General features: G+C 41.4%; 1 protein-coding gene across 1 annotated transcript in view; it reads right to left on the bottom strand.

Moving 5' to 3' along the window:
• The window catches only part of fgd4a (FYVE, RhoGEF and PH domain containing 4a), a 44107-nt gene extending 16478 nt beyond the window's left edge, over positions 1-27629 (bottom strand). Inside the window, exons 1-3 of the mRNA XM_038704936.1 lie at positions 27197-27629; positions 26979-27068; positions 4763-4846 (exon numbers count right to left, since the gene is read on the bottom strand). Of these exons, the coding sequence (XP_038560864.1) occupies positions 4763-4846; positions 26979-27068; positions 27197-27251 (229 nt within the window). The 5' untranslated portion in view covers positions 27252-27629. The remainder of the gene's footprint in view (positions 1-4762; positions 4847-26978; positions 27069-27196) is intronic.

Raw genomic sequence — 27629 nt, 5'->3', positions numbered from 1 at the left:
CATCTTGTTTTTCAATGAGGAAATTTAATCTACTTTCTGAGGTTTACCTGAGCTCAGTGTGTTCTGTGCATACTGTATGTGCGTGTGTGTGTGTGTGTGGCCAATGTTGTGGTGGTATTACAGAATGCCACCCACCTCCCATCCACAACCCTACAGCTATGCCACATCACAGCGGTAGAGGAATGAGTTTACTGCAAGCCAGCAAAGGAGGCAGAAGGAATGTATCACTCTGACACAAAAATCTTTCTCTGCAACAAAAACACAAACAGTGTCCGAAAATAGTGATTCATCCAAACTAGTGCCTAAAATAGTTTGGTTACAAGGATGCCAAGGTCCGCTGGTTTGTTGGTCAAACACTTTGGTCCTAAGCAAAACAACTATTGGATAGATTGCTATAAAATTTTAATTTATTTCATTAAAAACAAAAAATGTCAACCTCATGGTGGCACTAGAGTAAAAAGCCAGAAGGATCTGGGGACCATAAATGTCTCCACAACATTTTCCATCATGTCATTGTTCAGATATTTTAGTCTGGAAGAAGGTGGTGGCCCAACAGACTGACACTGCCATCCCTACAGCTGGTGTGTTTAAAACTACATGGCCTTTCTAACAATGTACTTACTACCTGCAGCAAAGTCTGAGATACTTTCTTGTCCTTTAAGCACAGAAACAAACTGCAATCCTCCTGGCTTTGCAGGTGGGCAGTCTGTTAATCTCCACATGTCAGCCTCTCAGTCAAACATTATTAAGTGACATTCAAGACATTTCTGCGCTCATGACATCACCACCTCCTTGAGGCGTTGTCACCTGGAAGTAGGCCTGCCTGACCTGTCTTTTATGCGTCTCACTGTTTCTGTCCCTCCGCCCAAACCCCCTTTGGCATAATGTGTGCCGATACTTAAGTGTGAGAAGAAAACAAAACACAAAAGGCACACCTGTCTGTGGGATGCAGTGTGTCCCTACCCTGCCAGCAGCTCAAGACACCAGGCAGCTTGAAACTAAGGCTTTGTCTTCTCGCCTCGTGGCCCCACGGGCAAAACCTCCATATCACAAGGAATTTCTGAGTGGACTTTTTGCAAATTCTGCTTCTTCTTAATAAATGGGTTGGCAATATTAACCAGAGTGGTTTTTACACAGCTACAGTAAAATCAGGAAAGACGAGGGAAAAGGATGGACAGAAGAAATCTTAGTTAGTTAAAGTAGACAGCCATATCTAGAATATCTTCACTTGACCATCAATCAGCTTGCAACTGTTCCATTACGGCTGAAATGCAAAGGGATGGAAATTATCGAGTGTGATGATCTCTCCGAGCCTGTTTACATGTGTAGGCTGTTTATTATATCAAAGGCTCAGACAGTTTTAGGGTGTAAACAGTGCAACACTGTCACATTCTCGTAAATCAGCAGATAAAAGAGCATGTCAACATGAGAGCATGCATGCTTGTTTCTAGCCATTACCTGAGTGTGGTCTGCTGCAGATGATCACAAATCAAAAGTTAAAAATGTAAATACAACAAGACGTGACCATAGTCAGGAGAGATAAAAAGAGCAGAAATAAAAGTCAAAGTTAAAAATCCCAGTAAATGAACTCACCCTGTGCTTGAGACAGAAAAGGAAAACAGATGCTGTGGAGTGTATCCTCTGTGTGGGACCACGATGTGTGTGTGTGTGTGTGTCCCAGAAGAGCACAAAGTTCTTCCCAGGCTGTGCTGCCGCTCAGTGACTCAGCTCGGCAAGCAGCCTCCTAAAGCAGTACCAAGACTCCTCCTTCACTCAAGCTAACACACCCCTTATTTAAGTGGCATTTACAAAACACAGAGGCACACACACACACACACACACACACACACATCCAGAGGTTCACAACACATAACTCTGAAAGGACAGGATCTATATATTTAGACAAAGCTACAAATCTACAAACCGTGGAAAGTCATTACTAAATCATGATTAAACATGACAACATGATTAAAGTGCTCTTCAACATCCTCTCACTTGTTGATCTTATTTGTTTTAACCTGATCATAAAAGAAACAAACAAACAAAGCCTATTGCTAAGAGTGTTAGTGTGAAACAGGACAACTAGAGGACAGAGCATTACAGTTGTGTGACGTCCAGAGCAGCTCTCGTTCTGTTTGGTATCAGTCACTCTGATCAATGATTAACAAATACCACAGTAAAGCAGCCTGGAGCGCCACGCACCAGTTTTCTCATGTGAAACTAAATGAAGCCCAAAGCCGCTTATGTATTATTTTATAACTGTCCCGCCAACTTCTTCTCCCGAGGCATATTTCTTCTGCAAATATTTCAGACTTTAAAAACAACACAAAAATTAATGAACAAACTCAGTGAGTCGAACGTGTATCTGGTAAAATCCACTGACCACATGTGAATCTAGATTAACATACATGAAAATGAAACAAAGATCCTAGGAACAGGCTTCTTATTATCATGTACGAGATGTACCTTTTGCAGAAGTGGGCACAGGGAACCGCGACTTGAGCTTCTCCATGTTCTGTATCTGTCCTGTGTGCAGAGCTGCTCCTGGTGTCTGCGACAGTCAAGCTCGGAGGTGCTTGCTCTTTTGAGTAATTGCTGAGTGTGTTATAGATCGACTTTGAGCCTTCACATGCTTACAAAAAAACATCAAGACAGGAACTGTCTAACGGCTATGCTATGACACCCACAGCTCTTGTCTGTCTGTGAAGATGTGAAAGGTGAGTGTATGCGTGTGCTTATTTTGCTGTACTCCACCTATACTCCACCTGCATGCTCACTGATGTGCGTTATGTGTCGGCAGAGCAGGATTAGAAGGAGTGACATGAACGATGCTGCTCTTCCAGCAAACCAGTCCGACCAGTAGAAATTCCACTCACTAAATGACGTATCCTTTTTTTTTTTTTTTTTTAAACGACGTTTCCTTACACGACTGCAGTAGTTCAGGCACAGCTACATTTATAATCCAATTCTTAACATTTCAGATAAGTGAAGCAATCCTGAATAATTGTGCAATGGCAACCAAAACTGCACTCACATGCTCACGTCTCAGTGGTGCAACCAGAAGTCGGTGCCAGTAAAAACGTGATGCAGCCAGCCTCTGCAGCCTGCAACCTTATTGTTGGCAGGGTCTCATTTAGCAGGACTGACTGGTGTCATCAGAGATGCTGCCAGTGACCTCTGAGGTGTTCAAATAGAAGCATTTGGACTGATGGCTTAATGAAAAGACATGTTCTTTAATGAAAGAGCACACGCTTAAATCACATCGTAAGCTGCTGAATTGGCTCAGTTTGAACTTATAGTAGGACTTTGGATTCATCTATTTTAGACACAAGAACACAAAATTTATTTTTCCTCCCGCCGTTCTGCTATTACAGCGATAGTTTCCCTGTCTGAATTCTTCATTGTGCACATGCAAAGATGTCAAAAATGCATACATGGAAAAAGGAATCATGGGAACAAAAATACTTTCCAAGGCACATGAAAAATACAGAGACAAAATGACACTAACTGCTGCTTCCGAACTTATTTACATAGTCACACAATTATTTTCCCCTTTGGTTAGTGTGCATTCAGGTTAAAGTCCTGACAGGGATATAAAAACATGAAACACACACACACACACACACACACACACACACACACACAAAACACGGTTTCTAACAATATCCGGTGCCCTACATCACTCAATGAGATTAGAGGGTGCGTATGTGTCTGGCTCTACTCCGGTACACCAAGCATTTATTGTGTTTGTGTGTGTGAATCTATGTGATAGACATGGTGACAAATAACCATTACCACCAGGCAAGGGGGATTAGCTGTTTCTGTTAAACTACCCAGACTTTCTTCAGATTAACCCTGCCTCATCCCCTAATCCAAGGGCCAGCGTGCGATTAGAACTCCAGTCTGCTCTGAACCAGGATGCACGAGGATTGGGGGGGGGGGGGGGGGGGGTGAAAGAGATGGGGAAAAAGGTAAGAGAAGGGGACACAGTATTTTGCAGATTGCAGATGATGAGAGAAAGGCAAAAGGTGAGGAAAAAGCTAGGAAAATTGAATAAATTGACAAGCACAGAGATGACTGGCAGATGAAAATCCAGATGAAAGAGGGGTGAAAGGACAGAGGACAGGACAGAACAGAATGAGATGGCACAAACGAAGAGGAGAGAAAATGAGCCAAAGTTTAAAATAGATAGGGGGGCTGAAGAAAAGCACCTATTCATCACACAGACAAGTTTAATCTAAAAATAGAGCGGAGACCAGCAGCTTTCTTCACACCCTTGCATAGCTGTGAGCTGGAAGGAGAAGTGTTCACAGCATCACCCTGTATCCACTTCCATATCTCATATCACCCTGTTCTTAAAGTTTACTTCACTCTGTGTCGGACTTGCTTAAAAGAAGAAGAAGATCTCGCTAGATTTGGTCAGGTTTAGAAAGGAAAGCCTTGGCACTTTCTGCATGATATTGATTTCACTGGCAAACACGTGCAGCCCTCCTGCTGTGAATCAGAGGTGGTGACTGACAAGTAACAAAGCTTTGCATCTTAATTCACCTTCCGGCAGCGCTACCTCCTACACATCACAAAATGAGGATCAAGAGGAGGTAATAAAAGATATGAACTGCGTCACACCAACACAAATAAATACAGCCAGGAAACCACAGGACATAAACAACCTCATCACATGTATGCACAAGTGAGCTGTGAACCACTATACATACGCACACACATATGTATATAAAGTTGAGTGAAGAGTGATGCTGCCTACCTCTGGAGTGTTCGATTTTGACTGCAACGCAGGCATCCTCATCGGCGTTCTTGGACCGGAAACAGTCAGCTTTGCCTTTTTTCTCTGTAACAACGAAACATATCACTCACTACAAAAAGAAATAGAAGCAAAGTAGGGAACAGGAGGATATTTTAATACTCGACCCGCATCTGAGGCAGGAGCTTCAAGCTGCTTCAGGCAACACGCATGTTTTATTTAAGAGGAGCCCCAACTCTGTACAGGGAGAGGACATGAAAATGAGGTATGGAGAAATAAGAGGCAGGAGGAAGCATGCCATGCTATTCTATATTTTCCAACAGGCTCTATGGGCTAAACAGCAGCTGAGAAAATGAGCTGGACATGCATGGATTTGGAAATATTAAAATTTGGGGCAAAAGCTGGTAGCTGCATTTATCAAGATCAGGAGAAGACTTGTGTTTGTTTTGAGAATGAAAAGGAAAATACCGCCCCTTGGAGACAGAAATCCTAATTAGTCTGTCTGTGATATGTAGGGCATTGTCTGTGGGGAGAGCTAACAGTCTTTCAACACATCCGTTTAATATGCACATAAAAGATTAAAGGGAAAATAACAACAGTCGTAAAAACAACGATGGGCTCAGGAGTATTAGTGAGCTCCCTACAAACACACATACACAAAACTATGCTCTGTCTGATCAAATAGGAAGCATCAAAGCTGTGGGATGATCAGTGCAGTTGCTGACATGCAGCAATATGTGCAAGTGACACAAAATGTAACGGCTGTACAACAGAAGAAATTAAAGTTGAGCTGACTACATACAGCTGGCTGATACATCAGCAGGATAATATAAACAGCTGATTATTGGGTTATCACAGATATCACAGTCGGCATCAGCATGTAGAGTGTGTTGGCCAATATGCAAAAAGAAATTGCAGTGCTGTAAACTGCAGCAATAAATGTTAGAATTGCAGCACTTTTTACACAAGACAAGTTTAATATAGTTTTGTTTGATGTTTTTAAAGTTATTCTTTAAAATATTCATTTTCAAGTGTTCCTTTTTTTGTCATACTAGTGCCATGAAATTTGGTACAAGTGCTCATGGTCCCCAGAGGATGAATCTTATAGATTTTTTTTTTTACTTAATAGCAATATTAACAGACATATCTTCATCAAATTAAGCTATTCTCAGGTATCAAAATTTTTATCTGCCTCAACAATCCAGTATCAGTGATGCTATAATGTTTCCACAAGAATTTGCACAGGAATATTATGAGATTATTTACACACATTTTGTCATTGAAGTCATCTTTTAGTAGAAACATCACTCATTACTTGCCATTATTTTCCTTAATGTACCAAACTTGCAGTAAGTATTTAGCACAGTATCAGATAGGATTAATCAACACAGCAGTGCTGAACTGACATAAATGGAGTGTGGATAATGTCACCTAAAAGAATAGTGGGCAAACCCACTGTGTGCGTGTGTGTGTTTGTGTGAAGGGGGGTATAATATCCTGGCTCAGGGATTAAAGGAGGGCTTTCTCCACCCACCATCTGGACTCTTGATGACAGGCCTGCCTGCTGTTCACCCCCCCCCACCACACACACACACATATATATATATATATATATATATATATATATATATACATATATACACAAATAACTTGTAAAGTTTATGTGTGTGTGTACAGTACATTCAGTAAATTGAACCCGAATCTCTTGTACAAGCTTCCTATACAAAATAGAACACATCTAAGCACCCTATGAAAAGCATTACCCAAATATCAGACCCTTCTCTGTTGAGACAACCCACTCACTCAAATGTGACCAACACCCCACTCCAGCAGACTCTCTGTCATGTGACCAGAGTCATCATACGCCTATTGTTTCCTGAAGTGGGGGATGTGTTGCCAGCACTAAAAAAAACACAAACACACATGCTCTGCCAGAACAAAAGTGACAACATCTATGAAGGATAAAAAGGTCGAATGATTGGGTTTCCGAGATATGAGATGTGGGTGTGGGGAAAACCTACTTCAGTGATGATGTTGAGATGGGGAGAGTCTACTGGCCAAGCTCCTGGACTGACCCGAAACTTCCTCTTCCTGTCTGTCAACTTCCTGTTTTTCATATTCTATATTCGCAAACAGCATACCAAGACTCTGACTACAGCACAAAAGAGAAACTGCACAAACTCACATGTGACATGCACAGTCCATGGTCAGGCAGGATTTTGGAAGCAATGTGAAACTCATTTTATGATAAGGTCCTGGGATACTGAGGATGAAACCGCAGCAACAGTGATGGAGAAGAGATTGCAAAAGATGCCTTGAACTTCTGATCTACAGTAACTGTGAAAAAAAGGAGCCCAAAACTAAATTACTGATACTGGAAGAGAAATTGAGGAACCGAGAAAGCTGGGTCGATTTTCTTCAGCGATGTCTGCGTGTTTTACCCGCTTACTGTCAGTAACAGTAAAGACAAACTGCACAGGCACATTTCTGTCAGGCCAGATTTATGCTGAACGCAACATGCCAACTAAGAAAAAAAATGTCTTCGGGCTTCGGCTTCCTTTAATTAGCATTATAAATTAAACACTCATACACAAAGGTGGCAAACTGCAAAAAATCCGCCAGTGATGGCTGTCAATGAAAATAAAAATCAAATTTAACCGTTCCATTCATAGCAGTTCAATCAGCTCTCTGAATAAAAGCTTTTGCTTTTCCTGAAACGACCGGAATATTACATAAGCTACCATTTTAATACCACTATGAAAACTGTAATGACAGGGGATGATCAACATCCCACTGGTGACTTCTCCTTGACAGTTAAAGGACAATTAATGGCGTACGACATTTGTCAAATCTGTGTGTGTGCGCGCGTGTGTGTGTATGTATGGAGTAGTGTAAACAACCCTATTATCACACAATCTCTGTCTCTGTTTTAACCTGTTCTGAAGCAATGACAAAACTCCCGACAGACAACTGCATTGTTGGACACCAAATGAGTTCTGATCTGAGTGTGACCTTCAGTTAACGCACAAAATGACATCACAGCCTCTCCACTGCCACTTCTCGTACATTCTCTACTCGCCTTTAAACAAGTTACGAGAAATTATCGACATGGTTTCCCCACAACAAATAACCTACATGTTTAAGATGTTTTTAGGGTGACTGCACCCACGCTGATGGAGCCACTTGTGTGGCAGCTCCTGTGTGTAGGGTGTTTATTTTCAGTGGTTCACTGAGGACTCACCTTTTTACTCTACTCATCTCTTTTACACAAACCAAAACAAACTGTATTTTCTTGTTGTTTTTGAGCTGACAGGCTGTTTAAATAAACATAACATGACGACCGTACCTTTGAGCACTCCTCTCCAGTATAGCTGGGTTTTCCCCGTCCTATCAACCATCAGTTTAGCCATCTCAGAATGTCCCTTCAGCTCAGTTTTATCAGCATTTATTAGGAAATTACTGTCCTTTCTTCAGACACAATCTTCCCTGTTGGCTCGTTACTTCGTGTGTGTTTACATGTTCCAATCAAACCCTTGGAGTACCTGCCCCGTCACTGCACAAACCGGTTCCCTGGAAACCACAGTCACCAGGTGTGGGAGAGAATGGGAGGAGGGTGAAGTTGTCCTTCAAGATGTTGATACACAGTCATATCTGAACCATTTCCATTATAATGTTTTGAGGGTTAGCCAGCACTCAAGGACAAAGTCACCCCAGGGTGGGAGGAGAGAGTGGGAAGAGGAGAGAAAGCAAAGGAAGGGGCGGAAAACCCTGTAAATCCCTGACGAGGAAAGGTGGAGGATGGAGGGAGAGGAACTCACAGATGGAAAAGTGAGAAAGATGAAATTAACAAGACTTAATTTTTAACAAAAGGTACGGTCGACATGCTATGTTTATTTAAACCTACCTACCTACCTACCTGCCTGCAGTCCTGCCAAATAATCGAATAACCTATCATTAGGCAAATTTTCAACTGTGACGTTATCTTTCTTTTGCTCCTGTGCCACTGTATATATCCTAACCGTATTTCTCACATGCTAACTGTATTACACAAATCTGACTGCACAACCCCCCCCCCCCCCCGATAAGCCCAATTTTAACCTAATATCAGTCCTGATGTACTGCCACAGAAATGAATGTTACACACAGACTCTGAAATTAAAAAAACTAAATCACAGAGGGGAATATGCACTTATCATCCCATAATGATGAGAAACAGATTCTATTAAATATATAAAAAGACATTTTCTGCCCATAAGGACTCAAGAATGCTAAGTAACCTCAGCTTCATTTGCATGGCTGACCTAGATGGAGATAACCATACCATTCAAATGTAACTCATAAATAATGGAAAGGGGAGAACGTATTAATATGCCAAGTCACACCCCTTTAATCATACAGAGGTTCATGCTGGTAATATTGTGTGTGTCCCTGCGTGTGTGTGAGCACATGTCCTAGGTTTTCATGCTTGACACAGAAGAGATTGGCTATTGAATGAGACCAGATGCGTCATTCTCCATTCTGTCCTGTCCTCCAATAATGGACAATTACCAAAGAGTTATGGTTTTCTGCCACAAACATAATAGAGTGAAAATTAAAAGGCCTTGTAAAGCCTTTAAGTGGTCAAGGCAACCAGATGAGACCCCTGTCTCCAGCTCATGGAGAAAACACAGACATATGATGTAGTTTACTCTCCGTATAAGCCAACCAGCCAAGTCTTTACTGTGTATTTACGGTGATCTACTGCAGAGTTTCCCACCTGGCAGATATAATCATTTTAGCGTTTTTTTTATCTCCACCAACTCCAGAGGGAAATATCTGTCTCTTTTACTACTTAATGCTTCACTTTGTTCACCAGCTGTCTTTATGTGTCTGCTGTTTGGTAGTGGACAGGTAGTGTACGCTGCGTTGCGCAGTGGGAAATGCAAACAATAAGATGAGTCGGACAATTCTCTGTGGCTTCATAACAAAAGCAACCCCTTTTGTATACTAGTAGCCATGTGATCTGCTGGTAATGTAAAATATTGATTGTAGACGCTTTAAAGCAGATGTAATTCATATTTTGCAACTTGAGGGCAGCACAACGAGGTTTAACACAATGTTGACACTCTACAAACTATAGAGTTGATATGGCAAATGTGTTCGCGAACAACTCTTAATGGAAATCGCTGGGCCTTCAGCTGTTCTCTGGGTAGTCACTAACTTTGTCTGTCGATTCTGAGCGGGTAGTGTAAAGTGGAAATCAGCTGCCTGTTTTGGGGCTGGGAATGGGTTCGATTAGAGTGAACCAAAACCAAAAAAGTAAATTCTGCAGACTGAAAAACCAAAACAAGCTGAGGGGAATGGGGGATCACTCTAGGGTTTATCACTACAAAGTAACTCCTCTCACATTGAAGCATTATTAATATAAAAAAAGGTGATTAGGGCCACTTTAACTTTTCTGTCTTGTGTCTCGTCTGTAAGCATCCCCCCTTCGGTCTCCCTCACATTCCACTAACTTAAACATGTGCCTCATAAAAATTTCTACACTCTGTGCCGACGCAGTCCATCTACTTTCTGATTCCCAGCATGCACCCTACACTGCCCCAGCATGTGAAGATAAGCTTTTAGCATGATCTGAACATGCTCTCTGGCCCATGTCTAATGAGGGCAGGCCAAGTGGGCGACTGGGCGTGCTGCGCTTCTGATCCTCAACGGCGGCCCCCATTACACACTTCCTGTCCTTCCTTTAAAGTGAACATAAAGAAAGAAGTCATGGGAGAGAAACGTGTCTTGAAAGAAGAACATAAAGAAAGAAGTCATGGGAGAGAAACATGTCTTGGTTGTCACTGCAGTGATAATCATCATCCAGAGAAAAGTTTTAGCGTGCTATGGATGTCAGATGACACATTTAGTTCCATAACTGATCTATGCAGGTATGAAACCGTGAGTGAATTTGTACAGAGAGATAGAGATTATGAGTGTCCCATAATTGAGATCTCAGCAGCAGTGTAAAGATAGTGGACTGTGGTCACTGGGCATTGAGAAAGGGATCGATTGTTGTAGTATACGATAACATCAACAGGACAGTCATTCTCTCCTCCTTCATCTCGCTTACTTCCTCCCTTTCATTATACCTCTTTTCTTTCAGCCTGTTGTCGCTTTCTCTATCACCTTCTTTCTCCTTCTACACCCTCTATCACCTCCTCCACTCCCACTGTGACCTGCCTGCCTGTCTACCCTGCAAAGCAGATCACAGCTGCTGGGCAGGAGCTCAATGTGTCAATCAATATCCTGTCCACCCAATCATCACGTCTGACTGGGCCCCAGCAGACCAGTCTGTTCATAAATGGACAACAGCGCTTATTCACAGCAGGCTCTCTTATGATAAGACTGAACCAAATGGATTCAAAATGTCTCACAGATTAAGCACAGATATGTGAAAGTGACCTATATCCAGCATAAAAGACCACTGCTCTGTTTGTGTGTGAAGAACAAAAACAACCAAGTGTCTATAAAAAGCAATAAACTACAATAAACTCAAGCAAAGCAGCTGCAGTCTTATATTTGTAATAATTCAGTGAAGTTGAACCCTGCAGAGCCACATGCCCCGAGGGTATTTCTTCTTAGAACCTAGCTGTTTCCATTCAATGTCCATGCGGCCCATATTTGAGCAAAACATTTACAAAAATAACCATTTAAGTTTCCATCTACTCTGCAAAAGTAAATGACTTCCTGAACTTAAAATTACAGCTCCGTCTCCAAAAATAACCCCATGAGAAATTCTCACACACTGACGCTAATGAGTGAGCTGTTGTTACTCATCTGATGCTGGCTACAACTCATGCTCTCTGATGATGAAAACAAAGAAATGCACTTGGTATTATTCTAATGCACTGAGTAAGAGGCATAGAGACACAACAGAAGCCTTGTAACACAAGAGGAGTGGTGGCATATGACATTTTGCAAAAGGTCGTGTTAGACAGAGATTTTGCATTTCAGAAGCTGATTTCTGTTATGCAGTTAATCATTTGAGTGTTTTACTGCAAAAACAACACTTTCATCCAACTCATAGAGCTAGTGTTTAGCTTCATTAGCTAGCTAGCTATGACTGTTTACATCTGAAAGGGACAGTTGTCATTTAAGTCTGCAAGCCCATGGTTGCTGGCTAGAAATGAGAAGCCTGCTATTATCTATCTCTAATTTTGAGTGGTAAATCTGCCCCTGATATCATTGTAAAATACATATTTGCAGTTTGAGGCATGGAAACAGTAATAAAAGTGGACAGTGTTTAGCGAACAGTCAATTAATTCCACAAAGTTCAAATAAAAAAAAAATACTCCTGATGAATTCTTCATTTTGAACTGTGTTAAAAATCTCTTTGTTCATCTACTTCTATCTATTCAGTAAGCAACAGAGATTAATTAATTCTAAGCAGATTTAACTCAATGCATTATGGATGAAGTAAATAGATGCTGAATATAATGCCAATCAAACAGCGTGGGTAAAAACTTGTGGCTCAAACAGGATCATTGTGCTCAGTATGAATGAGTCCCTCTGACTGGAGCCACATGGAGCCCATATTCCCAGCACAGAGCTGGAATGCACAGAAAACCCTGCATTTCTGAAAGCAAGCCTGCAGGCGAGCCTGAAGCCAAGGCTGAGGCACTAATGAGGCAGAAACCCAAAAAAGAAGAGGAATTTAACATGACACAAACTTCCTCTTTAATAGATCATGCTTGAAGTGAAATTATGTCTTCTGTTCCTCATTTCTGACACACTGTTTGTCAAAAATCTTCTCCTACACCAGATGCAAATAAACTGAGTCATCTGCTACACACACGTTCCCGCACAGCACGGCACTTAATCTGACACGTCCTGGTGGAATAAAGTGTCAGACAGAATCAGCATTTCTAGTCTCTGTCACGGTAGCACTCAGCAGAAAGACAAACCACTGTACAAAGAGAGGACAAAATGACAAGATGATCAGCTGCCACAAACCGAACCCGTGATGCCTGTGCAGCACAATAACACGGCACTTTTACTTTAGCATTTAGAGAAAGAGAAGAGAAGACTGTATGTAGATGTACACAATAATCCAAGAAGTGGAGAGAAAGGAAGCAGGTAAGGTGAGTAGGACGAATCCCAAGATGATGCAGCTGCTGAGTGAGCACTGCATGGGGGACTTATGTACACCCGTAAACAGATTCTGCTAAAAAACGTGAGAACAAGTCATAATGTGAGGAAGTTTGTTTTCTTAGAGGCAGACGGTAAAGTCCTTGTATGTACATTAGTAATCATTGTGAGAGTGCTCTTTGGACTCCTTCCTCCTTTAAGCTTCTCTTTAGAAACAACACTTTCTTGGTCGCATCACGTACCTGGCCCCTGCTGCCTATAGGTTATCTTCCCCTTGAGCCATGATACTGCGAGCTAAGACGTAACCTCTCAGTTATTTATCACATTTCCACTTCACACGCCATCATAAGGTGGAAGATGATGGCAAGAGCACATGTTCTAAGTCATCAAACCTACAAATGCCTATGCAAGTGCATATGCCAATCAGATCTTTCAATCTTGACAACGCAACACTGAACCCCAGCACCCCATGATTACTTCTGACAGTGACAACTGTAAGTCTCTGGTTAAAAGCCTATTTACTAGTAAATGAGAAGCTCCTAACTGTTTCCACTCTTGGATTTGTAGCAGGAACTTCCTTGATCCTGGAGGAATCCCCTCAGTGTGATCACACACAGACCCAGCGAGGAGCCTTGTTAGAATAAGAGCTGCTGAATGGTTACCTCCATGGCAGCACAAACAGCAGGATTTGATAATACCCTTTGCCCCTGCCAGCCTGTATGAGAAGCCATACTTAGAAAGTAGAGGAAGCACTACAGAAAATATATTGCTGCAAATAAAGTTAATGGTTTCAGCTGCAGACTGAGATAGCCAGAGAAATGAGTTACAGTGAGTGCACGCCGCAGGTAGATGCTTTCGCTGAAAGAGAAAAAAGCATGAGGCATATTTTCTATTTTATTAGTATGATAATAAAAAGTCATTATTGCAACCAACAATTTATGGTGTTATAAATAATATTTACAAAACCCTTGTCCTTTGTTGATGTTAGGAATCAAGATAGAGCGCAGCAACTGCAAACAGTTATGATTACATCTATCATCAAGTGATTATACTACAGAAATATAATGACAAGGTGACTTAAAATCATAGTTTTCTTTGCAGTAGGTTCAGGAACAGCAAGCCACAATACACACACACACGCACACACAAGCGTCCACACATGCACAGACTTGCATATTTTCCCACAGCTCACTGTGGACAGCTGAGGCCGATTATGCCAATCATGGCAAACAGAGTTAACTGAAATCAGCAGCGGTAGCCTGCACTTGCACAAGCATGTGTGTGTGTATGTGTACGTGTGGGTGTGTGACTTGCAGATCTGTAGTGCATATCTTGAGACAGCCTGAAGCTGAGAGGCTCAGTAAACAACGCCTTAAAGAAAATTAATAGTCCCCTCCAGCCAATACAACTCCCACTGCTCAGAGCACCCACAGCTTCCACACACACATAATTCACACATACACACACAAACAGACAGACAGACACACACATGCAGCCACCGTTGCCACACTTAGCTACAGCACCTGCCATTGGAATATCCTGTGGCGAGATCCAGGGTTTGTCTTTTGTGATACGATGTGTGCTCCCCTTTGTTAACCTTCAGCCTCGGCAGGCGACAATGTGTGTCTGTGTGTGTGGACTGGTAAACATCGTGTCAGTGTCTCTTTGGTCATGAACCACATTTTGTCAGCTCTGTTAACCCAACGCCCCACAGCTGCATTGTGCCCTCGATGTACAGCGCTCCGGTGCTGGTTGGTAAACCAGTCTAAAAAGAGAATAGCACTAACCTGAGTGGAGGTTGTGTCCTGTGAGAGCAGCGAGGTGGAGTCCAGTGAAGAAATTAAAATCCACTGCCAGACTGAAAAGACCTCTGCCTCCTCTCTGCGCTCTGCACTCTGCCGCTCGCACTGGCAGGTTTAGGCTCTTGGTAAACTGCTGCCTCGCTGCATTGGTTGCATCCTCCCTTCCTTCCCTCCCTCTCTCTCTTCCACACACACACTTGCACACTCAGTGACAAACTGACTCGCCCTTTCACTCAGCCTCCCTTCCTGCCTTCTCTGACGCTTTTTCTTCTTCTTCTTCTTTTAGCCTTTCCTCATTCCTCTCTATGGCGAGTGAAGATAATCACATTCCAGCGAAGATGGGGCATATGGCGGGGGAGCGACACTCAGCCCCAGAGTTAAGCCCCCTCTGTGTCTGAGTGTGTGTGTGCCTGTGTGTGTCGCATGGACAATCAGTCCCATTGTGTTGTGTGCGGGGAGGGCCAGTGAGAGGGGAAGAAGCCAATGGCAGTACTCATCTGCTGTCCCTGCTGCTGTTGGTGGCTACAGCAGATATAGGTGCTGAGCGAGACCACAAAACAACCCCCCTCCAGGAAGAGAGACAGGAGGGGATGAGACAAGAAAGGCGAGGCATCTGGAGAGAGAGAGAGATGATGAAAAATTGATCTGTGTGTAATAAAGTAGAAGCCTAAAGTAAAAGGTTTATAGAATCTCAGTTATCATTTGTCATCTTCAGTGTCTCCCAGTGGCTCATGTGACGTGGTTTGGACTCATTCCTTCCTGGGTTCACACTAAGTAGCACAATGTGGGTTGGAGGTAGTGGGTGAAGTGGGAATGAAGGCCACCCACTCTTTTCCCACAACAACTAAATCAGTGGTTACAAAAAGAGGAAGTACAATAATTACAAAAAGAGCAGAAGATGTGGACATTCTTAATGTCCAAAGCCATGTTGTGAAAACCAGAGCTGTCTATGGAGGTCTTATGGGGCAAGTCCAAGTCACTTACCAAGTAAACTGAGACAAGTCAGAGTCAGCGTGAAGTTAAGAAACAAGTCTTCATTTGCCAATTGGAAATCTTGCAAGGTTTTGTTTTTATTCAAATCTATAACCATTACTTATTCAATCCATAGGCCTATTAATTAAATATTCAAAATATGTGGTTGGGTGGGGTCTGGCTGATGGCATCTTATATATGCCAACAACAATTGAATGGATGGGTATTACATTTTGTACGGAAATTCTTGGGTCCCAGAATATGAATCCTACTGAGTTTGACGATCCTTGACTTTTCCTCTAGCGACACCATGACACCTGACATTTTTGACTTTGAGTAAAATGTCTTCTGTGTTCTAAATGGATTGGCATAAATATATATATTTCACTTTTTTTAGAGTGCAATTAAAGGCTGTGCTTTGTGTTTAGTGCTATATTAGTAAAAATATTAGCATGCAAACATGCTAAACTAAGATGGTGTACATGGTGTCAAACCGTTTTAATTGTGAGCATGTTGCCATGCCAGCATAAGTATTCAGCTCAATGCTGTGTCTGAGTACAGCCTCAAAGAGGTTGCTAACAAGCTTTTTTGACAAAGTGAAACTTGGACTTTACCTGGTCAAAACTGGAATGTTTTTGCTTACAAGTCTCACAGCAGTCAAGTCCAGTTCAAGTCTCAAGCCCTAAGCACTAAATGAGTCAAGTTCAAGTCTCAAATTTACAACCCTTGCAAAAGTCTCTAAAATGTCTCCATTTCCGGAACTAACTTTTTTTTAGCTTGATGACAGTGCATGATTTTTTATTTTGGGCTTTTAGCTGATTTCATAAGCCCAGATAATGTCACCAACCATAGAGAACCACTACAACTTAGAAGAAAGAATAAGAAAAATACCAAAAACTAATGGGAATGCAAGAATCCTTTCATAAAAAGATGACATATTGCTATTTGTGTTTCCTACATCATAGTCAACTGTCCTCATCAGCAGAATAAAGTGGACTACAAAGCAAACAGATCTTCGTTGTGGTTGGCAGAAGTGTTGACATGGCAGGGGAGAGAGCGCTCAGTTGTCTTAATATTGTCAGACCTGTCAGTGAAAATGTCTGCAGGCACTGCAAAGTGTTACAGTGGCACATAGAGAGAGAGTGTTGCTTTCACAAGTTGTGTGAAGAAACATGCTTTTTGTTGAATACAATGAAGACTTCGGGCACCCAACTGCATAGAAACTGTCTTTATGTCACAGAGCTTCACCCTGTCCTTCTCTTTTCTAATTCAGACTGGCAGTCATCACAGTCCTGACCTCCTTTCTATTCTCCTCTACAGTATGTTACTGCATCTATCACCCCTTTGTGTGTCTCCTTCTAACCTTACCTTATACCTTAATCCTCCCTTTTTTAATATGTTCTTCCTTACTGATGTTCTTCTGTCTACTTTTTCATCTCACTTGCCAATTTCTAACCTTTTACCACAGCTGGAAATTCAGCATGGGGCTGTATAATGATTCAGCACGCCCTTTATCGTGATTGGTTAACCCTTTATAACCAGTGCCGGACGTGGATGCTCATTAAAATCAAATCCTTTCAGCAGTTACATGAAACGACCTGCTGACAGCCAACATATACACACACAGTCCCACACACACCTTGATACACACTGTGAGTCTGCGCAGGCCTCATTACACAACACAGTAATTAGTGACCGGAAGGCCGAGAGAGCAATAACTACATCCAGACCTCACCATCAGCAGTGGTACGCGTGCTGCCTGCATGCCTCTGTGGTCTGTAAGTGTGTATAAACCACAGCCATTACCACCAACTAGTCAGTAATGCTGCTCTGGGGTCACACAGCCTGCAGACATGCACACATGGCCAGAAACACACGCAGACTCTTAGACTATAGGGTCCATGCTCCTAGCTCATTTTTAATAGGACCCATAACAGCAACAGTTAAAAATATGTCATTAATGAGCAACAGGAGAGTAAAGTAATTCAAACAAAAGGCAGGTAAATCTAAAAGGCTCGTTGCTGAACTGAGTTAGACATCCAGTATTAGAAAACAAGGTGCACCTATCAATTTGACTCCATGGTAAGCACGGACATGACATGCAGCACTTCTGTTGTGTTTTAATGTAATGTGTCAGTACTGGGAAAGTTGTTTTCTTTTAATGTAATAATTTATTAATTACATATTACTCATTAAATAATATAATTTACTCATTACTTAACACCAAACACAAACATGTAGAAATAGAAAACAAGACATTCTGGTTTAACAAGCAGGCAGCCTTTGGTTAGGAAGTATTTACTGAATGTAAACAGCGACTGGCTGAAAGTCCTGAGTTATTAAGCAGTGCCTTACTGTACAACGCTGGTAATGGTACGCAAATTGCAAAACTGGAGGAGAGTAGTGGATTGGATGAAAACTGTATATAAAAACTAAGTTGAGAAATGTAACGTCTCTGGAAATATCTACATCCCACACACTAACTAGGCTAAAACTGAGGTGCCAGTCCTTCATGTGGCCTAATTCTGGTAATACGTGTGTAGACACAGATATGTGATCACACTCCTGACCCCTGCTTCAGTGTTCCTGTAAGTGCACATAGTTTTGTAATTAAGTTGGAGCAACACTTTTGTTTCCTTTAGTACTTACCAGCTCTATGCAAATGTTTGACTGCCTTTATTTTTACAAGCAGGAAACAAAAATTACCAAACTGAACTGGGAATTATGTGCACCATTACAGCTCCAGTTCTCATTATATACCATAAACCCACATATTAAATTTACAGTATGCATTTTTACATAATTGTTTGCATGCATGCATGCATGGAATTTTGCTGACTTTAACTCTATAAAGGAAAATTTAGGAGGATAATCAGTGGGTTCAAGAGGTTAGGCGAACATAAACTTATAACTGGAGGATATACATGAACGTAGTGTGCTGACGTTGTTAGCATCCAAGGCTAGACACAGTGGTTCAGAATCTAATTAAGCACTGCAGTTACAGTCCTAGCCAAAAGTGACTATTTGGAATATTAAAGAAACATGCTAACTCAGCGTCACTGTCAGCTTTCAGCCTAATTAGTGCTAACTGTTACAAACGTGCAGGATTTGTATAACATTAGGGAGACTGTTGCACAGGAGGAGCTGAGAGGAAATACGACAGCAGATGACCCAGCAACGTTTAGCTTAATTTGGGTTATTTGGGTTTTTAGTTTTTTAAAGTATTATCTCAAAAATAATGTGATGATATGCAGAATTACAGAATTACAGCTGGCTTTTTTGAAGCTGCAAGTGGAGAGCTGAGCACTGTTTTACCAGGAACTTACTCTCAGACATGTCAGGCATCTGGGGTGGGGTGTACATTTTAATATTTATGTTAGCCAATCAAACCTCTTATGAGCCCACAAATTCATTGATTATTAACAGCATAATGGCAGAGGTATTGGGTTTTCAGACAGTGAGCAATGGGCTTGCTTAAGTATTCTCTATATAATATGCAATCTGAGCTGAGTGAGTACACAGGCACATATTTACTGGTATAACCGTCATGATGACACATCCCACAAATCTATAGATTTTACTAACACTAGGTTCATGCACAAAGCGTGCTCACAGCACACACACGAGGAGACAGACAAATGAATGCAGAAAAAGGCACACACTCAAAAACACACCGCTTTGTATGAGAAATGCAATCAAACACTTTATGCACCCGCTGCCTGGTGATATATATTAGCCCTTCCTCACTGTTTTGCAACCACAGATCAATCTGTTGTCACACACTGTGAATGTCAGCTTAACGAATCCTTTCTGTGTCTCTCCACACACACACACACACACACGCATGCACAAATTCGGCCTAATTTATACTACCTATGTTGGTGTCCAGTTAAAATTCAAAAATAATGAAACACATCATGTAAGACCACCATGTCGGACGTCTTGCACTTCATTTCCAGCAGAATAAAGCTCTCCTCTTCACACTTGGGTGACCCTGAAGCTCTCACGTGCTCTGACAGTGTGGAGGTACTGTTGGCAGAAGAGGAAAGTTTTCGCTGCTCACTTAGCAGCGATCTGAATTCACATCTACGCTTTTGATCGACCCACTCAGGCAATGAGAAAACACAAAAATTACAAACAGAGTTGTTGAAACTCTAATTTAATCTATACATTTGCTCTATAACTTAAACTCATGTTCATCAAATAAAGCTAAAAATTAAGAGGGAATCACAACATTCAATTATTCAATCAACTCTTAAAATCATTTAATTGTTGGGAGTTTGGCCTCTCACACTCAGACAAATCCTCACATCTTGATAGAGGATTTGAGGAGATCTGGCAATCGGCATAAAGGTTAATATCTTCAGACAAACGATTGCCTTTAAATAGAAATTTTAAATAGAAATGTTTTGGGCAGTGCGATTTTTATTGAGATACTTTAGATTGAATTTCTGAAATCATTTCTTTCAGCTTTATGGAGATGGTAGTCAGGTCGCCCTTCTGCAAATTAGCAGGAGCTCATTAAATGAGATATAGTCCAATAAATTGTGTAAATTGAGTCTCTCTCATCGCAGCATCAAGCTTGAGGGACAACGTAAAAGCAGTTATTTAAGTGAAGGTTTTGGTCTCTTTTCTACCTCCTTCCCTCACTCAAGTGTTTTTTTTTTATTTCCACAAACAAGTTCCTTTTTAATGGCTTCAACCTATTGCTCCTACACTGTATTCCGTATGACTATTACGAAAACATACTTCCTAATGGAGGTGTTTACTGATTTTTGTTTGGCCATTTGGCAGCATTGGAACACGCTGTAAACACAACATTGACATACTGTATTATCACAGAATAAAGTTGATATGGTGAACTTGTCCGTATAAAATACCTAATAACAGATCCAGCAGAAACAGAGCTAACCAAGCATTAGCATGAATTTGGAGTTGTGTTCCTACGTACACGATGATCCAAAATGCAATATTTACTGTGCTTTTAGCTCTGGTTTGCTTGCTATCAACTCCACCAGCTAGTTGCTAACTTCTGCTGTTTAGTGCTGAGCGGTGGGTTTTCAGAGCTTCTTTTGCTGAACACAAGTGCCTGCTGCAGCTGAACAGGGGGAGCTGGCAAACCAAAACAACAAGCCAAAAGACGTTAAAATGCTGCATAGAGCTGAGGGCAACAGGAGGGTCGGGTGATGGGTTCAACACCACGAGCGACCCATTTGATATTACGCAAAATAACTTGATCCATTGTTAGTATAAAAATAATGATGAGTGCAGCTTTTGGGCACTAGCACAAAGAATGAAAACTAATGCCTCAAACGACAGCAGTGAGTGAGTGTATGTGAGATTTTCGAAAATTTCCTCCTGGAGTGTTCAACTGAAAAACCTTCAATTCGTTTTGAGTTTAAAGAATCAAAGTTCAGTTGGCTTTTCAGCCTCATTGTAATATGTTTTTTTCTCTAACCCCACTTTCAAGCATATAACAACATAATATATGTGCATAAATTTTTTTCTCTCCTTCCCTTTCTTATGCCTCACTAACTTCCTCCCACTCATCACATACACGCACACTGACCACCTCACACTTTTCTCTACCTTCCCACCACTGCAGCTGGCATTTCACTCCCCCTCGCATATTACACCCACCTACCACTCTGTTACTCAAGCCCACCTCTCCTTCCACCAACCATCTCTTTCTTCTCTCTTTGGCCTGCGAAGAGAGTAGAGAAGAGGAGAGCAGCATGGCTGCAGGACACATCTCCATAAGCACTGAACCACAGGCATCCCACACACACTAATCATTAATTAAACCCCCCATCACTTAAAATACATGCACACGTGCATGTTCACCAGCAAACACACACACACACACACACACACACATTTGACATGCACACAATGCATTACAGCCCTCGCTGTTTACACTGACTCTCTTCTCCTCCCAGTACACCACACGCATTATGAAGGTCAATGATGAATGATGGATATTGTCTGCAGACACACATGTGTTTATCGGCACGACATACACCCACGCACACACACACACACACACACACACAAACAAAAGCTACAAAGACACAGCAAGCAAGGTACAGAGGCTAAATCTCCATCTCTACAGCAGCAGGACACATCTGTCATGAGGGCATGGCAGGCAACGGGTTGGCATCTGCCCCCGCATCACAGGAACAACCTGCCTGGGATTGGTTCCCATAATCAGCCTGGCACACACATACACACACACACACACACCATCATGCCATCCCCGCTGTCGCTCTACATCTGAGAAAATGCAACCTGCTAATATCAGTGCTGTAGTGCAGCGCTGTGAGATACAGTATATAAAGTAGTATAATAATGCAGCCAGACAACAGCCTTTATCTAGACACCAAATTGAATAAAGAATTGGTTTACTGTACGTGTTTGAAAACCATGACAGCATAGAAGACGCTTGGTTGTTTTCATTATCTACCTTATCTCTCTCATCTTTTCTTGCAGTAAAAACACAGAATAAATTTCACAATAATCCCTGAATTAACAATAAGAGTTGAGGGCGATCACAGACAGTGATAAGTACTTCATTATTTTTATATTTGGGAGTGCATCTGTAACAGTATCTGTGTGTGTGTGTGTGTGTAAACATGAGTGCACAGCACAGACACACACACACACACACACACACACACACACACACAGGATTTTAGGAAGATGACATGGTGGTTTTAATACGGTTTTTGCTGACCTGACGAGAGATCAGTTTATCAAGTCAATTCAAGTGCTGCGTAAAGTTACTGTATGGACTTGGATGGATTGCTACCTACTAGATGAGTAAACGTAAATGTAAATGTAATGTACCTCCTTTCTACTCTGCCTGCTTGAATGAATATTCTGCGCATGCTTTACAAAGCACGTCCCGGCTAACAGGATTGACTATGTTCCCCTTTACATTATTTAACTCTCTAGCGGGGCAATAAAATTTCAGCAGACTGGGCTGCTCTGTTCTGACTGATAACAGGAAACGTGAGATTCATTTATGGAGTCAGATTTCATTTACTGACTGAAGACACAACATTATGAACCAGCAGGTCATACATTTGAACTGCTCTGACATTGGGTTTCAAAATGTTAAGGGGTTTATGCAGTTACCTGGTAAGCACCAATAATTTGCAGAATCATTACGTGCTATAATGAGCCACTCTCTCATTTTAATCCTGACAGGAACAACAAGAAAGCACACTGTTCTGAAGGCTCATGGGTGTTTTTGATAAGCTGACAGCAAGCCCTCAAGTGGCCACAGTTAAAATTACAGTTCACATGATGCCTTCTGACCAGAGAGTCCTTTTGCCTTCTGACCAGAGAGTCCTTTTTTCATTCATTGTCCTACAAATCATCCACAAGTAAATTCTCATCAATTGTAATTGCAAAATTGTTTTTAGATATAATAAGTGCCCAGTCCAGTGAATTACATACCTAAGATATCAAGGTAAATCCTCATATTATCCACAGTGGCCTAATACAACTTGAGATATCAAAGGGATGGCTTCATTGGCATGAATGGTATGGCAAAATCTCATACAGTTGACAAATATCTCCCAGTATATATGGTCATATTTTCCAAACCTATATCCAATATATTTAAAAAAAAACCAACATTTCTATATAACCTTTGTGTTGTGTTGCCTGTCAGTCAGACAGAGACAGAGAAAGAATCCAATGTGAATGCCGTCAAAAGTATGCCTGTAAAACCTGTTTGGTGTATTCACTGGGGGACTATGTTTCATTGGAATGAACCATACATCTAGTTCAGACATCAGGTGATCGCTCAGCTCAGAAATTATTGAGCTCTGGTGACTTCACCACTCACAGAGCAGTTCACCATATTGATCCATGCACTTGCTTGTTACTATTACACTACAGTAGATATTATTCATTTGTATGTTAGTCTGGACTGTGAGTAGCTGGTGAATCTTTGCTTGGATGTGTATGATATTTTTACAAATAAAGGAGATGCTTTGCCTGTTTACGTGTTGGGGGATATAAATATATGCATGAGCGTATGTCGCAAGTGTCGTGGTGACAAATACATTTCTCAAGGTGTCTCAAGGTGTCTGTCAGTGAATGTGAGCGCACATCTCTTGTCACTCGTCACTAAAACAATCTGAGCATGATATTACGATTCAGGCATGCCAGGAGGAATGCAGATCAATGTTCTGTCAGAAGCTTGACGGGAAAAAAGACAACATAGTAAAACAGATGATGGGAAGCACCTACTGTAGAAGAGGCTGTCAACCATAGCGATAGCGAGACTCACTAAGTGGAAAAAACCAGCGGTACTAAATTTAGCTTATCATCATCTTCACCTGACTACCAGACTTTCTGGTTTTGCCTCCAGACTCAGTCATCCACACAATGTCCTGTCTTGCTAGAACACAGTGTGCCACTGAAGATCCTTAAATCTGTAGCTTGAGCTCCTTTAGAGCTGTAAAGCACACACAAGGAAGCCACAGGGGAAATTAATAAACAAGTAACTATGCTAAGAAACAACAAGTCAAGCCACTAAAGGCTTCATTGTTCACAATACAACGCAAATATTGTAGATGGAACAAACTTGTGTTCAGTCATACTACAAATGGTGCTGAAAATAAAAACCATGTCCTGAGAGGGGCACTAAAGGAAAAATTAAAAGGATTTCTCTCCTTGGAAGCACGAATGCCCTCAACAAATTTCTGCATGTTGGATCATGACGTATATTATGTTTAAAGTTTGGGTTAATTTTTGCATGAATATGGTGCAAGAGGAAATCTCAGGGAATATATAACGTAAAGGGTTTATCCTCCTGTATACATAATCATATAACATATCTAAAAGTATTGTAGTCATTGGTAGTTTAGAATTATAAATAAGAGAATAAGAAACTTTGATTAAATGTTTGTAAGACATGCAACCTGTAAAAACCACCCAATACAGTCATTATTGTTGTATTGAAAAATATTGTGAAAAATACACACACAAGTATACATATACACACAGATATGTAATATATTTTTTAAACAAATTTATTATATATATATATACACACAGTCCTGCATGTGCTGTACAGTAAAAGAATACTTTAAAGTAGGAATGCTTTTATAGAATAGTTGTAATAGATTATATTTATCATTTAACGAAATACAAAGTGATTGAACAGAAGAAAAATCAAAATCACTCAAATCAATATTTTGTGTGACCACCCTTTGCCTTCAAAATAGCATCAATTCTTCTCGGTTCACTTGCACAACGTCAGTTGTATGATTAAACTATTACACCAAACAGGTGCTAATAATCATAAATTCAATATGTAGGTTGAAACACAATCATTAAATGAAACAGCTGTGTGTGAGGAATACAACTAGGTGAGGAAGAGCCAAACTCAGCTAACAAGACGGCTGAAGGCAGTTTACTGTTAAGAGTCATACACCATGGAGGATTAAAGACACATCATGCATACTTCCTTCCCCAATAAGAAGATGTACAACAGTGCCATCAGCTCAGAACTGGCAGTGGGACCCCGGTACACCCATCTACTTGGTCAGAAGTGGCCTTGATGGAAGACTTGCCAAAACACAGGACCTGGGGTGCAGAAAAATGGCAGCAGGTGCTCTGGACTGATGAGTCAAAATTTGAAATATTTGGCTGTAGCAGAAGCAGTTTGTTCACCAAAGGGCTGAAGAACAGTACAAGAATGAGTTTCTGCAGGCAACAGTGAAGTATGGTAGAGGTTCCTTGCAAGACTGGGACTGCATTTCTGCAAATGGGGTCGGGATTTCTTCAGAATTAATGGTCTTCTCAGTTCTGAGAAGTACAGGCAGGTACTTATTTATAACGCAATACCATCATGGAGGCCTCTGATTGGCCCCAAAGATAAAATAAATACTTTATATACTGTATATATTAAGGTTCCCTTAAGTTAGTTTTTCAAAGATTCAGACCAACATATGTACTGAACTGGATATTCTGCGGTTGAAAAACAAACGTCAGTGCTCTCTGGTGGACAAACCCAGTAATGGTGAACCTGTTTCAACAATATTTCAATATTGATTGATTATTGGTATAGCTCTAATTGTCACGTGTTGTCAATGCTTATTATCATTTCTTATTACTGCCAACAGAAGCAATTACCCTCCTGACGCCCCACACTGACATCTTAAAACAACAATTCACCACAAAATGAAAAACCACTAAACACTCTCATCCTTTTCCCAAACTTTTGGAACTACCTTTTGAAGGCTTGTATAAAAATACACAAAAACCTAATTCAAACATATAAACGTATACACGCTGATGCTAACAACTCGCTTGGGACCCTCTCCCACGTTGAAACAATGAGCGTGGAGAAAGGACCCTTGCCTGCTTGTGTACCCAGCCTTTTCCTTCCTGCTAATCAAAATGAAAGCAGAATGCCTCACAGTGTTTCCTACCCTCTCCTATTAAATAAGGGTGACTCACCCCTGCTCACCAACAATACACACCACCCTAGAAAAGGTGTACGGTTGAGGGGTTGCAGTGTTACAGTGTTACAACACAGACATACACACACTTTCATTGCTCTACTGTGCTGCATATAAACACGCAACACAAATGCAGTTGGGTAATGGGCCATCGGGGAGGTTGCCAAAAGGCCAGAGTTGTTGGAAGACGGTCTTAAGAGGGGGAAAACGGTTCCCAGGCCTCTGAGAACAAAACTGTCGTTTTTTTCCAGCATGGTGGATTTAAATGCTCCTTCCCACTCTGCTGTCTCGCTCCACAGTGGCAGGCCGGTCTGCACGGAGACGAATGCCGCAGCTCAGTGAATCAACATGCTCAGTCCAAGTATGTTCACTATATCTGACAAGTAATACTGTAATACATTGTCATTTACCAAACAGTAGTTGGTAAACCACTGACTGCTAACAAAACCGGATCAAAATAAGAATTACAGATGTAAACTGCAGATAGGAGAAACCTTTTCAGATGATTTGCTCTTGTTTTGTGCAGCTGTAGCACTTGTAGAGACAGAGGGTACAGCAACACATCAGCAGAGTGGAAAATAAATGGTCTATTTGGGAGAGCAGACAGAAAATGGATCCTGCTTACTGGTAGAAAACAGATTTTCTAAATGCCAGTTAAACAAGGATAACAGAGCAGCAGGGATGAAACAGGTCAAGGCAATGCTTTATGGTAATAAGAGATGAGTCACGGATGATGTTTGTGAAAGGATGAGCAGAACAAATACACTTTTCTTCACTTATTAAGAATCATTTAACATAAAGTTGTCCTTAATTTTTCAGTGTAAAGCCAAATATGGAGTCTCCAGATCTTACCATAACAGCAGAGCAGACACATCTTTGCGTTTTTACCATTCCGGTTCCAAAACCAGTACTTGCGGCGTCGTTTCATTGTCACTGCAGTGTCTTTTATTTTGAAAAAGAAAATTTAAGGAAATACCAACCCAAGATCTCGTCCTAACAAATATAATGTATATTCAACTAATGCTACTGTTCATCCTCACTGTGTTGTCCAGTCTTTAAGGATCACCTACCCGAGGCAACATGTCTGAGACGGAACCTCCAGTAACCAGCGGCCAGCCAGTCCATGCTGTATCCGAGCCGATGGACAGAACGCAACAAAACCAATGGAGGGAGAAAGTGAGGTGTATGAAAAGATCCAACAACTAGAACTTCACCTTCTACGTGTAAACCGTGGCCTAAAATACACTACTTAGTACTTTCTCCCCTTCCTTCCTCCAACTCCGCCAGCAAACAAAGAGGCACAGGAGACCCCCTGACAGGACGCTATGCTGAGACCTACTGTACTCTACTGCTGTAGACAGACAGCACTGTAAATGAAGATGAGTCATCCAAACACCAACACCTTCACATCTCTCTTTCCTCTTGCAAATGGGATGTCCTCAATTTCGCAAAGGTGAGAGAAAAAAAAATTGGGTTACACAATTGCCTCACATCTTCCTCTCT

This window comes from Micropterus salmoides, unplaced genomic scaffold (assembly GCF_014851395.1).
Source record: "Micropterus salmoides isolate LMB-PRFRI ecotype aquatic unplaced genomic scaffold, ASM1485139v1 Ms_hic_scaffold_8, whole genome shotgun sequence".
Taxonomy (NCBI): domain Eukaryota; kingdom Metazoa; phylum Chordata; class Actinopteri; order Centrarchiformes; family Centrarchidae; genus Micropterus; species Micropterus salmoides.
This window is presented reverse-complemented; position numbering and strand designations above follow the sequence as displayed.